Source organism: Schistocerca nitens, chromosome 2, assembly GCF_023898315.1.
Source record: "Schistocerca nitens isolate TAMUIC-IGC-003100 chromosome 2, iqSchNite1.1, whole genome shotgun sequence".
Lineage (NCBI taxonomy): Eukaryota > Metazoa > Arthropoda > Insecta > Orthoptera > Acrididae > Schistocerca > Schistocerca nitens.
This window is the reverse complement of record NC_064615.1, coordinates 554,817,929-554,833,376: the sequence shown is the minus strand read 5'-3', so window position 1 is coordinate 554,833,376 and position 15,448 is coordinate 554,817,929. Positions and strand designations below refer to the sequence as shown.

The 15,448-nt window shown below is 44.7% G+C and overlaps 1 protein-coding gene across 1 annotated transcript; it reads left to right on the top strand.

Moving 5' to 3' along the window:
- Positions 1–697: 697 nt before the first annotated feature.
- LOC126235151 (uncharacterized) lies at positions 698–12,176 on the top strand. Its single transcript, XM_049943884.1, has 2 exons — positions 698–913; positions 11,499–12,176. Exons 1-2 carry the CDS (start codon positions 698–700, stop codon positions 12,174–12,176), a joined length of 894 nt encoding a protein of 297 aa, XP_049799841.1.
- Positions 12,177–15,448: the final 3,272 nt, after the last annotated feature.

Sequence of the window (15,448 nt, the reverse complement as noted above, 5' to 3'; positions counted from 1 at the left end):
AAAAGATTGAGTTAACACGATTTTAAAATGATTTGGCAAAGAATTATAAATGTAGGAAATTATGTTGAAACAAATAAACTGAAATAATATAATGATCGTTGTGTTTTTGATGGGTATAAGAAAAAAGGTAGCACCCTACAGGGATCGTACCGACAAACTTCAACGCACCGGCCAAGTAACTTACACGCTGTACTGCGGCGTCGTTTTTTTTTTTTTAATTTACACTATTTACAATGCTCTAGTCGATCAGAAGAAATCCTTTTTTTCTTTGTCGTTTACTCGCAAACGATGCCACGGTGAATGGTTTGAGGATGTGATACCTTGGATGTTGAACTACAACACCGTATCAGTAGTTTTAAAAAGTCAGTTCCATCCATGGTGATCTGGGACTGAATTTCTAATAAAGCTCAAGCTGTAGAATCAACAACCAACGATATGCAACGTACGGGGCAGCATTGCCTCGCGAAGAAGCATTCTATCGCATTTCCTGACGTCTGGGCTGCTAGATCTCACAGCGCACGTCGTACTCGTCCACTATCCGAGCTAAAATTGTGTTCCGATTACACAAGCTTAAAAGGTCGGCTAGCGCAATATCGGCGCGGTTCGGAAACGACGCGCCCTGGAGCACGCGAGCGTCGAGCACGGCTGGGCGGCCGCGTCTGACCGCTGTGCGTGTCCGGTGCGGCCAGGCGGCGCGATGCATGCGATGGGGCTGCACTCGGCGCTGGCCATCAAGCGGCAGCGCAAGCGGCGCGAGGAGCAGCGGCGGGCGCGCGAGCGCCGCTTCAGCACGCAGAGCACCGAGTCGGGCCTCACGTCGCCGCACAACAGCATCGCCAGCCTGGACCGGCAGCGTGGCGCGCGCCACACCGCCGCCCACTCCAAGGCCACCGGCGACGCTGTCGGCTCCAAGGTCAGTGCCGCAAGCAAAGGCCCCTCCTATTCCTCGATAGAGACCGTAGTAAGGTATTGTTGCTGTGGCTATGGTCATCAATCCGAACACCTGTTCGACGTAACTCTGCACGCCAGTCCATCCTGAGAGACCCATCCAATTCCCCGAAAGATGCCTTAGTACAGTGTTTTTGTTGCTGTTATGATCTTCAGTCCGAAGGACTGTCGATGTATCTCTCCACCTTACTCTCTCCTGTGCAAATCTAATCATTTCAGGATAGCATCTGCCACTTACACCCATTCGAAACTGCTTACGCCAGTAACCTCACTTCCCTTGCGTTTCCCCCATTAACAAATTAACGATTTCCTGATGCTTCAGGACGTCCATCAAAAATTTGTTTTCTCTCCAGTTCAGTACCTTTACTTACCCGAGTTACCTATCTAATAATAATCATACAACCTTTTAAAAGCTTCTATTCTCTTTTTGTCTGACTGTTTGTCGTCCTCGTTTCCCTTCTGAACATCATTACATTCCAGACAATACCTTCAGATAAAGACTTCCTAACAAACTAATACACGATGTATCAAATTTAACGGCGTAAAGGTATACAGTTGAAATGTCCATTAAATGTGGGCTCTAAAATGCATACCTTAAGAGATATTAGCATTTCTTTCAGTAAAGAGACGGGTTGCATAGTAACAAAGATGAGCAAGTGCATTTTAGAACCGATCTTATTAGACATTTTTGGTTCTAGTATGTGTTTACACAATTACGATACACCCTCTATATTTCAACTGAGGTGACAAAAGTCATGGGATACGTCCTAGTATCGTGTCGGACCTCCTTTTTCGGGAATGCTGAGCCATGCCGCCTTTATAGCCGTCCATCATTGCGGAAGTGTTGCCAGTGCAGGATTTTGTACACGTGCCGATCTCTCGATTAAGTGCCACGAACGCTCGATGAGATTCATGTTGGGCGATCTGAATGGCCAAATCATTCGCTGGAACTCTCCAGAATGTTCTTCAAAGCAGTCGCGAACAGTTGTGGCCCGGTTACAAGGCGTACTGTCACCCATAAAAATTCCATCGCTGTTTGGGAACAAGTAACCGAGCACAACCACTTCCAGTCAGTGAGCGGTTCACTTGGACCAGAGAACCTAATCCAGTCCAAGTAAACATAGCCCACACAATTATGGAGTCACCACCAGCTTGCACAGTGTCTTCTTGACAACTTGGTTGCTTGGTTGCACGGCTTCGTGGAGTCTTCGCCTCACTCGAACCCTGCCATCACCCCATACCAATCATCTGACCAGGCCACGGTTTTCTAGTCGTCTAGAGTCCATCCGATGTGGTCATGATCCCAGGAGAGGCGCCGCAGCTGATGTCGTGACGGTAGCAAAGGCACTCGCGTCAGTCGTCTGTTGCCACAGCCCATTAACGCCAGATTTCGCAGCACTGTCCTAACGAATACGTTCGTCGTACGTCCCACATTGATTTCTGAGATTATTTCACGCAGTGTTGCTTGTCTGTTACAACTGACAATTCTACCTAAACGCTGCTACTCTCGGTCGTTAAGTAAAGGATGTTGGCCAGTGCTTTGTCCGTGGTGAGAGATAATTCCTGATTTTGGTACTCTTCGCACAATCTTGCCACTGTGCGTCCTGGAATACTGAATTCCCTAACGGTTTACGAAACTGAATGTTCCTCACGTCTGGCGCCAACTATCTTTCCGCGTACAAAGTCTATTAATTGCTGTCGTGCCACCATAACCACGTCGGACACCTTTCCACTTGAATCACCGGAGTACAAATGACAGCTCCGCCAATGCACTGCCCTTTTATACCTTGAGCACCTGACATTACCGCCATCTGTATATGTACATATCACTGTCCCATGACTTTTATCACCACAGTGTATATTCAATGTTAATACCGTTCTCTTTATCGGGAAACGCTATTTTGGCTTAAATGATGTCATTTTGGCTTTTAGGTGTAGCCTAAGTGTTTCTGTTGCAGTGTTGTGAAGCATCAGATTTGATGTCAATATACAGTGCAGAAATAAATTAAAAGTAACAACGTTCTTGCTGGGTCGCTCTTCGTAGTGACAGAGTCAGTGACTGTTATTAATGACATGGCTAACATGATAAATAGAGTTGTGTTATTTACCTATGCAGTTTTGTGCTCTGTTGTAGGGTGCATTTTTGTAACGATGTGTATTTGGCTTCAGAGTGGCTAAAACAACACGCGTAAAAGTGATTCTTTCAATTCTTTTAAGGTGGCTGCGACTATTGAGTGACTGTTCACAGTCAACGTTCACAAACTCTCGTTTGGAAGACATTCGACATTGTACAATTTTTGGCAAGTATTGGTTTGATTCAAAGTCCTAAGGCGGTGGGTAGACACTTGCAAGAAATTTTTCGAAGTCCAATCACGAAGCGATAAACTGGTGTGATGAATGGCAGCTAGCACTAAATGTGGAAATATGTAAGTTCATGCGGATGAGAAGGAAAAACAAACCTTAATGTTGAAATACAGTATTATTGGTGCGCTGTTTGACACAGTCAGGCTGATTAAATTTCTAGGCGTAACGTTGCAAAGCAATATCAAATGGAATGCGCGTGTGGAGCTATAGTAGGGAAGGTGAATGATCGACTTTGGTGTATTGGGATAATTTTAGGAAAGTGTGGTTCATCTGTAAATGAGACCGCATACAGAACACTAGTGCGACTTATTGTTAAGTACTGTTCGAGTGTTTGAGATCCGCACCAGGTCCGATTAAAGGAAAACACCGAAGCAATTCAGAGATGAGCTGCTAGATTTGTTACTGGTAGGTTCGAACAACATGCAAGTATTACGGAGATGCTCAAACTGAAATCACTAGAGGGGAGGCGACTTCGAGCAGCACTATTGAGAAAATTTAGATGACTGGCATTTGAGACTAACTGCAAAACTATTCCTCTTCCGCCAACGTACATTTCGCGTAAGTACCATGAAGATTATGTTAGAGAGAGTTCGTATGGAGGCATAAAGACAGCCGTTTCTTCCTCGCTCTATTTGCGAATGGAACAGGAAAGGAAATGAATAGTAGTGGTACAGGGTACTCTCCCCAACGCACCATACCGTGTCTTGGCGAGTACCTATGTAGATGTAGATGTAGAGCGGTGGGCACTGAAAGTTGCCTGCAGGGAGTTGTCCGCTGGCGCTCGTCGTGACTAGAACGCTGGGCATCAGCTCTATAAGTAGACCCGTAGATTGAGTCTACAGTCGACTCTTCTTCTCGGATCGTGCAGACCACATAAATACCCGGCTGGTGAAATGATACCGAGCAACCCTCTATTTTCGCCCACGTCACAAGCGATGGGAAGTGGGGCGGAAAAAATGTCGCCCTCAGCAAGCCACATCGGAAAACGACAGCTGCAGCCGTACGTCTTCTCGCACTTAACGCCTACTGAGCAGGCAACCCAAGGTGCACCACTGTACCTCGTCGAGTATCTTGGTTCCGTAGGCTACAGCAAGCTGCACGTGAGTAACACAAATCCATATATCATATTACGCATGTCATTAATAACAGGCATTCACTCTATTGCCATGGTGAGTGACACAGCCCTAAAGAGACACTGTTATTTTTAACTCATTTTTGTAGCATGACATCAAGTGTTATAGTTGGCAATGGCACAAAGCCGAGATTGCAGTAGCGCAATAAAAACAGTTTCATCTAAAAGCGAAAATGACATCATTCCGAAACCTTATACAGGCTGTGGACCCATAATGCACAAAGATTTTCTCGTTATTGGCAGTCTGCATTTTATACGCTCTTTACTTCGGCCATTGTCAGTTAATTTCCTCCCTACTAGTGGAAATCGTCTATCGCTGATGGTGTCTCGTTTTCTAATTCCTTCAGCATCGCCAGATTTAATTATGTTGCATTACACTACCCTCGTTTTAACTTTGTTGCTAATCATCTTATAACATATTTTCAAGACACTGTTCATTCCGATAAACATATATACCAAGTTCTTTGCTTCCCCTGAACAACTACTATATTGCCAGCGAACCATAATGTTTTTACAATTTGCAAATGAGCCCACGCTTACATTCGAGGGGAACAGGGAATGAAATAATAAGTCTTATTAAACTGAAAAATTACTGTTAAATAAATAGACACATCCAAAATAACAGCAATCTATTGGAAATTACTCGTCTTCGGACATCTTTTAAAACAAAGTCATTTGATGAGCAACGTCACAATATCCACCATGGACACTGTAAAATTCTCGGATTCTCCTTGGCTCTGTTTTCTCAAGATACTCACACTTTTATAGGGTAGTCATATTGAGGTTATCGACTGAGTGATTAGAGTTCCTGTTGCTCGTGCCAAGCTCGCTCAGTGAGCTTGATGTCAGCAGATATCGTAGGCCGTTCCATTCCGTTGATTCCTTCGCCCTGGAGAAAGTGTTCACCAGATGTGCAGCGATACACTCGATCATTATCGTATTAAAATACGTACCATCTCCGAAATGTTGATTGTAGGGCCGGACAATAGGTTTAAGGACCAAGTCCCGATACTGTACGGCCCTTAAATTACCCTCGATAACACTGACACGTGTCTTACATCTGAATATGGTATCTGTCCGAAATGTTACGGTCCCACATGCACGCTGAACCTCTGAAACTGTGTGTCTGGGACGCGCGTTATTGCATGGCCGCCTTGACGGTCTCCTACGATCACCCGCCCGTGAAGTAGACCCGACACCATTGATCTAGAACCCATTCCAGATGTTCCATCGCCCAATTTCTTTTCACACCACGGTCCTGACTGGTTTGTTATCCCTGATGAAAGCATAGATCCTAAAAGAGACTATTACGTACTGCATAAGTAGACGCAGTCTCTCACTTATCTAAAAAAAAAGCATAGTTCAGTTATGCTGCGTTTTTGTATTCCAAAAATGAACAGCTTGCGCAGTACGTGCTTGAGCATTGTCCCCCAAAATGATGGTCAGGTCCTGCAGAAAGTGTCATCACTTCTGTATCTATGCTGTTCATTTTTGCAATACAACCTACGACCAGCGTAGAGACAGAAGTGATGACACTTTCTGCAGGATCTGACCATCATTTTGCAGGACAATGCTTAAGCACCTACAGCGCAAGCTGTTACTGAATTGTTTGACTGGTGGGGCTGCTAAATGCTATACCACCTACTGCACTCCCCTGACTTAAGCCCTCGTAAGCCCAACTCGATTTCTAAACTGAAGGAAACACTTCACGCCATTCGCTTCAGAACTGCTACAAATTCGTCGGGCAATAGACCGCGCCGCTCGAACTATCAACGCAACTGGCACTGCTAAGAGTATCCTACGACTTCCACATCGTTGGCAACGGGTTATACACAATGCTTGTGACTACTTTGAAGGTCGGTAAAACTTTGAAACACATATCTATTTTGTATGAGCTGTAAATAAATAGTTGCCACTATTAAAGTTCCAACCCTCGTATTTCGCATTCAATTATTTTCCCTACATTTTCATGTCCTCAGCATAAAGTTGTAGAAGAAATATCAATGTTTGATCACCTAAAATGTTCATATAAAAGCCCTGGAAATTATTCATAGTAACCTGGAGTGAGTGGACCCATATGACTATGAAAAACATCCCCAAAGCATCACAGAACCACCTCTGCTCCTCCACGAACTGCGGGCTAAACGACTCTCCGAGCTGTCGGTGCACACGACGTTTTGTGTCATTTGAAAAGAGGCAAAAGTAAAACTCGTCGGACTGACTACACGTCTCCAGTCAATCACTGTCCAGTTTCTGTGATGTCTGCCACATGGAAGGCGTGCTGCAGCTTTATATACCAATGTGTTCAATGGTAGTTTGCTAGGTAAGTGACTCCAAGTGTCTATTTCATGCGTTTCTCTTCCCAAAGCTCACTCAGGAAGTGGTTGAGATCTGTGTTTACTGACAGCAGAAAATCCTGTTGAACTTGAAACCGATTGTCGTTGGCAAGGCGTGACGTTCGTCACTGGGCCCTGGTGGCTAGGATCTTTTTACGACCACTGTTCTTCCGTTATGTTACACCACTGCGAGTGGTACACCATTCCTTGAAGACAAGTAGGACAGTCGTTGTTGATACACCAAGAAATTTGGCAAATCAATTCAGAGTGTAGTTGGCCACGGACACGTCTAAACAAGGTAACTCTTTCTTTTCTGACTGGTTTCAAGCGGCACGCCCTAATTCCTCTCCTGTGCCATCCGTTTCATCTCACAGAACAGTTATCTAAGTCCTCAATTATTTGCTAGATTTGCTGGAAGTATTCGAGTCTCTGTCTTGCTCTTCAGTTTTTACCCTCTACAGCTCCCCCTAGAGCCAAGAAAGTTATTCCCTGATGTATTAACAGATGTCCTATCATCCTGTCCCTTCTTTTTGTCAGTGTTTTCCTTACATTCATTTCCTCGCCGATTCTACGGAGAATCTCTCATTCCTTACCTAACCAGTCCACCTAATTTTCAACATTCTTCTCTAGAACTATATTTCAAAAGCTTCGTTTCTCTTCTCTTCCGGTTTTCTCATTGCCATAAAATGCTGTGCTCCAAACGTATATTCTCAGAAATTTCTTCCTAAAATTAAGGCCTGTGTTTGATACCAGTAGGTGTCCCATGAACAGAAATGCATTCTTTGCCTGTGCTCTTCTGCTTTTCGCGTTCTCCCTGCTTCGTTCGCTACGGGTTATTTTGCTTCCAAGGTAGCAGAATTCGTTAACTTCGTCTACTTCGTTATCAGCACTTTTGATGTTACTCGTTACTATCATTACCGCTGCATATCATTACTTTTTCATTGTTCCCATTTTATCTCAATTCATATTCTATATTCATGAGGCTGTTAATTCCATTCAGCACATGCTGTAAATTCTCCCACGCCTTCAATGAATATAGCAATCTCATCTGCAAATCTTACGATTGATATCCTTTCACCCTGAATTTTAATCCCCCCATGAAAGCTTTCTTTCATTTGTTTCATTGCTTCTTCGATGTATTGATTGAACAGTAAGGCCAAAAAGTTGCGTCCCTGTCTTACACCCTTATTAATCCATGAACTTCGTCCTTGGTCAGTCAGTTTTACTGTTCCCCATTGGTTCATGTACATACTGTATATTACCCGTCTTTCACTGTACGTTACCCTTATCTTTCTCAAAATTTAGAACATCTTACCCACTTCACATTGTGGAACACTTTCTCCAGGTCGACAAATCCTCGGAGCGAGTCCTTACTTTCTGCAGTCTTCAAAATAATGGTTCAAATTGCTCTGAGCACTATGGGGCTTAACATCTGAGGTCATGAGTCCCCTAGAACTTAGAACTACTTAAACCTAAGTAACCTAAGGACATCACACACATCCATGCCCGAGGCAGGATTCGAACCTGCGACCGTGGAGGCCGCGCGGGTCCAGACTGAAGCGCCTAGAACCGCTCGGCCACACTGGCCGGCTGCAGTCTTCCTTCCAGTATCAACCGCAATGTCCGATATGCCTCTCTGGTGCTTTTAACTTTCCTAAAGTGAAACTGATCGTCATCTAACAGATCTTCAGTTTTCTTTTCCATTCTTCTGTATTTTATCATTTTCAGCAAGTTGGGCGTATGAGCTGTTAATGTGATTGTACCATAATTCTCGCACTTGTCGACTCTTGGAATCTTCAGACTTGTGTGGATGACGTTTCCGAAAGTCTGATGGTATATGGTCAGTCTCTTACATTCTACACACCAGCATGAACAATCGTTTTGTTGCCATTCCCCCATTGATTTTAGAAATGCCGATGGAATGTTATATGTCGCTTCTGACTTATTTGATCTCAAGTCTTCCAGAGCTCTTTTAAATCATAATTCTAACACTTCCCTATGCACCCCTGTTTCTTCTTCTATCACGTCATCAGGCAACTATTCCCTCTAATATTTTTTTTTTCAGTGATCTAACTTCCGAAATATCATATTTACGAAATCAACACCATCCCTGCGTTATATCGAATTGTTTTTGGAACGTCCGTCGTAGTGCTCCACATAGTAAATCTCGTTCTAACTTTGCTTCCAGTTTAAGTGACTTCACCAGACGATTAGTATGGATATTGCAACCATTTGCATGTGCATCTAAGTGTCGTGTCTTTTGCGCTTGAGTACAATGCATGTAAGTTTCTGGATTACGTGCATTCGCCACAAACTCAGTTAATAGTCCAGATTGGTGCAAAATATAAAGTGGATGCATTTGAGCCACGACTGGCTCCAAAGCCGTCCAATGGACAATTTTTTTTTTTAAGCGTTCTACTTTCACACTCCGCAAATCAGGCTGCGGTGTGTGGCAGAGGGCATCCCTGGTACGTCTATTTTCCTCGCTTCTCTGTTCCATTCGCGAATTATGTGTTGGAAGAACGACTGTCTATAAACTTCGTATGAGCTGTAATTTATCTCATTTTCTAATCGATGTAATTTCGCGAGATATGTGGGAGGAAGAAGTATGTTGCGCGACTCTTCTTCGAACGTGCACTCATGGCATTTCAACAGTAACCCTCCATGTTATATACAACTCTTCCCTTGGAACGATTGCTACTGAACCACATTGAGTAATTCTGTACCAGTCTTCGTTGGATCTTCTAATCTTCTCTATCTCTCCTGTTACTCCTACGTGGTAAGAGTCCCATATTAATGAACAATACTAAAGAGTCGGTCGAGCAAATGTTTCGTATGCCACTTATTTAGTGGGTAAATTACATGTCCTTAAGATTCTTCCAACGAATCTCAGCCTGGCATCGACATTTTCTACGATTAACACTATGTGCTCATTCCTCTTTTGTCGCGCCAGACAGTTACTCCCAAGTATTTTGAGGTAATTACTCTTTCTAGTGTAATCATATGGTAATACGAACTTTTTTTTCTTCATGTGTGGGTCCACAGCCTCGACTTATTTTCTGAATGATGAAATTGTTTTTAAAAAAACACCGTAGGCTGTCAAATTTTGTTATGCTAGATGACTTTCATTGTACCACACATATACATTACTGCCCAGCTAAGGCCTGCAGGTAGGAAGCCCTTACACGTCTTCCACACAATGCCCATCTGTCGCAGTGCGATTTCCATATTTTTGGATGCCTGTAGAAAAACATTCGGCAGCGTAGATTTGCTTCGGACGAAAAGCTGGACGCATGGGTACAATTATGGTTCCTTAGGCAACCGTAAACATTTTTCCATGGGGAGAATGACCACATTGTCTCACAGTGAGACAAAAAGATTTAGAGATATGGCGATTATTTTTTAACTAATAAATAGTCTACCTCATTTTTTAGGGTTGCGTGCCTCAATGTGTAAAAACGAAATCTTTATAGAGTCGCTTTGCTGTCCGTTTGTCTGTGTGCCTATCTGTCCGAGTGTTAAGAATGACTTTTTCTCAGGAGCAGATGGACGTATCAGATTCAAATTTATGTCACATATTATGGTCTATGGTCCCCTGGGGATATAAAAGTTTAAAGCTTGTAAGACAACTTGCTCATCAAAACCTCTAGTGCACTTACTGTTGACCTAGAATCAGAAAATTTGACAATATGCAGGATTTCACAGTGCAAGTAAAGAGAAAAAAATCTGAAGATTTGTAATTTGAAATTATATAACATGAAAAAATATTTTTTTTTGTAATTTTCTTATCCGTCTGTCTGCTTGTCTGTCTGCCTGTTAAGACTCTTTTTCTATGGAACCATTTTGCGCATCAAGTTCAAATTAATGTCAGAAGCTAAGGTTTTTGACCCTTTGGCAGTATAAAAAACGTAAGCTTCTAAGTCAATGCAGTCAAAACGTATTGACACATTTTCGTACTTCCAAACTCACTAATGGAAATTACAGTGTAGTATTGTTGACCTAGAATCATGGAGTTCGACAAGAAGCAAGGTATAACAGTACAAGTAACGGAAAAAATTCGAAAAATGTTAATTTGTAATTGTGTAACACCATATATATACAGGGTGTATCATAATTAATGGCGTAAACGCATACAGCTGAAAGTACACGATACTAGAAGTAAACATAGGGACGAAAATGCATACCTTAAGAGCTACGAGCAAGTTTTCATCTTCGATACTGTGAAGCAAATCTCTTCTACTGCAAGTTCATTGCTTTCCACATTTTGGTAGGTAGTAGTATAGACCAAAACAAGAAAAAAATGTCCAGTAAACATGTGCTCTAAAATGCATACCTTAAGAGCTATGAGCACGTGCTCGTCTTCGCTACTTGGCAACACAACTCTTCTAGTGCGACTGCAGACCTAAAATTAAAACACTCTCGAAAGTCTTGGAATTCCCAGGACCGATATCTTGGCAGTATCACTGTCGGTGATCCTCGATTCCTGGGCTGCATGAACTGTCTATATACATAATTAAGTCTGTATGGAATACTCAGTGCGCGAGTGCTATTCGCACCTGGGCAGCTTTTTATTTTTATTTTTTTTATTTTTCATCTGTCTCGTTTTCATTTGACTGCTCCTAATAGTCTGCTTCCCTATTGCACTTTCGTTGGCTGCGCATTCGATGCTTCAGACGGAAGCGGACACTGTGGTGACGTGTGTGTGTGTGTGGCTGCAGGTGGTGACCAGCGTGGGCATGATGCACATCGGCGTCGTGTTCCTGGTGCTGGGCGCCTTCCTGCTGGTGTCGGGGCTGCTGCCCACCGACCTCACCTCCTGGAGCACGCTGCCCGGCGGCGCCTGGTTCAACGAGCTGTCCATCACGGGCGCGTTCGCCCTCTTCATCGGCGTCTTCCTCGTGGTGCTGAACCGCATCATCTCGAAGCGCGAGGAGGACGTGCTGAACGAGTACGTGCAGCGCCAGCTGACGCGCTCGCGCTCGGGCCACCGGCTGGTGCGCGACGTGGAGACGGGCTGCCTGACGACGCGCGCGCAGCAGCGGCCGCGCGTCACCGAAGAGTCGGCCGCGTCGACGCCGGACCCCGAGGCGGCGGAGCCCGGGCCGCTGCACCTGCCGGCGGGCGGCGCGCTCGCCGGGGGCGGGCCGGCCTCGCCGCGCTCGCCGCCGCTCGCCGACGGCCTGCTGTCGCCGCACCACCAGCTGGAGCAGATCGCCGAGGAGGAGCCGCTGCCCGCGCTCGCGCCCTACTGCGAGAAGGGCGAGGACGAGGCGCGCGGCCGCCACGGCAAGGACGTCTGCTCCAACGGCTCCACCACCGGCGGCAGCCTCAGCCCCGGGTCGCCGTCCGAGACGCAGGAGCTGCTGTCGGCGCGCGCGCGCTTCCTCAACATGTGAGAGCTGGCTGCGTGTGACTCCCCCCCGCCCCTGTACAAGGCCTCGCCCGCGGCGACCCACCACTTCTACGTCCCGCTGCCGCTGGCGCCGCACCAGGTGGTCAAGACCTCGCGCCTCTGAGGGCCGCGCGGGGTCGCACGCGCCGCTTCCTTCCTTCTCAGCCGAGCCGCCGGCTCCTCTTATCCCTGGGCTGTAGCCGTAACTCTGACACCTGCGTCTTACAGTCCGTCTACACTGTCGGTCACCCGAGAAAGCTAGGAGGGCCAGTTCCGGAGTTTGAGAGAAGACTAAATATAAATAAATCATTTTTCTGCGTCAGCTGCTTCTTAATTATACCGCTGTCCGTTTCGATAGTCGTCACCGTCATCCCTAGTTGGAGAGTTGCACGGTTTCATTCTCGGCGTCAGTGCAGAGTACAGATGCCTTTTCACAGCAGCAGGTCAGGTGTAAGACAGGGTATGTTTAATTAATACTCTGTTACTGGATAATCTTTTCAGCTGACTCACTGATGATACTGTCAGCAGCTCGTGGTCTTGTGGTTAACGTTGCCGACTCTCGATCGTGGAGTCTCCCAGTTCGATCCGCAGCCGGATCGGGACGGGTGTGTGCGTATTTTCCTCTTCATCATTTCATCACCATCGACGCACAAATAAAAGCACCAGTACCAGGTGGACGAATTCCCCAGGAGCGGACTCCTTGCCAAAAATGTCATACGCACATTTCATTTGTAGTATTTTCTTCAGTGACGATTTTCATACCTCACTTACTTTCGTTGGGAAGGCAACCTACTTCGTATACTGCGCGTTTCCCTTCGTACTGTGTGGGAACAAGACTGACATATTTTATTTTTCGATGTGATTACGTTTTAGATCACTTCAAGTACTTCAGTTTTTCAACGGAGTTAGACTGCCACAAACGTGTCTGAAGACGAACTTGTCTAATTTCGAAACTGACTAAGTGAATCAAATCCAGTAAATAAAACAGTTGCGTGAGTTACCCAGTAACATTATACAGGGCTTAACGGGTATAAGTGTACATATTTCTATTGGTGACTGAGAACAGTGTACATGAACGGCAGTTAATCTGTATTTACGTCATTTGCAGACTAATAATTATAGCTATTACAAGTCGTATGTTTGTGGGTTGGTTAGCACCTCCAGATACATGTGGCAAGAGCAACCCATTAATGCTTATTTTCTCCTGAGCAGCAGGTCTCGTGTTGCAGTGTGGACACGTAAACGCAAAACAGTTAATTTATACTGACAGCTATAGAGCACTTGCAGCTACGGCCGTGCGGGAAACATCAGGTCGTATAGTTTCTGAAATGTTTGTGCGAAGACCGTTTCATGCAGAGGCAACACAACCAACACACTGCTCTGTGTTGATATTAACGTACCGTATATAAAAATCTCAGCACTTCTACCCATTACACCCTATATTAATAAAGTACAACAGAACGCCACCAACGTTCCATTCGCGAGACTGAATCACACAAAAATAAGAGTAATTTCGTCTTCTGAGGTAGAGGAGGATCAAAGCGATGTTGTATACTTTTATCTGTTGTTTCTGCTCTTCACTGCACTTGAGGTGTTATGTACAAAGAAACAGTGCTAGATTGATGTCCAAATAAGAAGGCGGGAGTATAACTTGCTCTGCACACAGAAGGCTTGACCACACCGCCAGCGTGCTCTTCTCCCACGCCACACATTCCAGCCGTTGCCTTATTCAAGCAACTCGCAACGCCGAGCCCAACGCCACGTCGAACTACATTTTCTGCTTCTGACTCTCCCTAGATAAATTTGTATGCTCGGAAGATCAACGTCCCTTCTTAACAAAATACTCGTTATTTTTGCTTCATACCTCCCTCTACGAACACTACAGTGGCTAAGTACCTTGACCATACCTAAACTAACATGGAGATTAACGCTAGATGTTCTACGGGAACCCCGAAAGACATCCTATACTCAGGCGCAGTCTAGAGCGTCACTTGGTACACTGTTCCCTAACACTGCGCTTCGCTCCATGACTCGCCTTCCTATATGCAACACCACTACAACACCTCACGAACAGCGAAGAGCAAATACAACACACAGCGGTAGGCAGAAGCTTCTTGACTTTTCTTTACTTAGAAGACGAAACATAACCGGTTTTTAAATTGACCTGCTGCTGCGTAAAGTCTTCTTGAGCTACGGACGAATACCAAGAATTTAACGATTCAAATTTTCAGCTGGAAATGACAGTGGAATCATCGAAACGCGAAGTGCTTCAACAAAAAAGCGACCGGCGTGAATAACGGTTTTGTTTATATTTAATCATCGGTCGCAGTTCTCAAGATGCCGTCCTTTATGGATGAAATAACTATCCGGAGGTGATTGCTGCCTCGTTAAACATACTGGTTCTATACTTGACAGCGTGGAAGCAGTAGGCAAATATGGGAAAAGCATCAATCCCTCAGAACAGTAGTTCAGTCTTGATGTACAAACACGCAACTCTTAAGGGAATGGGACGACATTGTATCCATGTGTTTAGTGCCAGAGCTTTTTAAAGTACATTAATGGTGGTCATCTTACAACATTCCAATATGTCAAAATTCGCGAGTCTTTAATGCTCATTAGAAGCACTGTTCATCGGATTTTACATGTATTTCGGGGGAAATTTTCAGCGACTCAAGTCACGCTTTGTAGTCACTTAAGGGTTCTGATCTCATACAGTATTTAGCTCCTCAGGTCTCGCCGAGAATATCTTGTTCATATAACTCGTCGCAACTGCATGTGCAAGCTGCTTACATCTTTCATTCTTCATAATTTAACATACAGCTTGCTCTGAGTCATACAAACACTAAATGACTGACAAGAGGCATTAGCATATATGATTTTGGCGAGTTACGTGTACGACGTTACCAACTACGAGATCTTATGATGGCCATAAAACAAATTAGAATTAGAGCTGAATATTCTATGTAATCAGACCTGATAAACGATTAAAAACAGAATTCATGCTTGAGAGCGGTGTTCTAAGCCACCAGTACAAAGTGATTTGAAGACACCACACGGCTGTACCGTGTGCTTCCTGTATTTATCACTACAGACCATCTCTAATACTTATTCTGCGCACAGTATTCCTTAGATTTTGAACATCTGTAGAGCCTGACTGTCTTGTTGCAAGACCAGTAAAACCATTAGTTCCATCACGCTAAATAACACAGACTTCAAAAGTCTTTTGCAGCAACATTTTGAAATACACCAGAGATAATAAAAGAAAGTTCACTGCAT

Excerpts from the sequence above, each read along its gene's own strand:
- LOC126235151 (XM_049943884.1), top strand. The coding sequence starts at position 698 with ATGCATGCGATGGGGCTGCACTCGGCGCTGGCCATCAAGCGGCAGCGC. Across the intron at positions 914-11,498 it reads GCGACGCTGTCGGCTCCAAG|GTGGTGACCAGCGTGGGCAT; the intron begins GTCAGTGCCGCA and ends GTGTGGCTGCAG.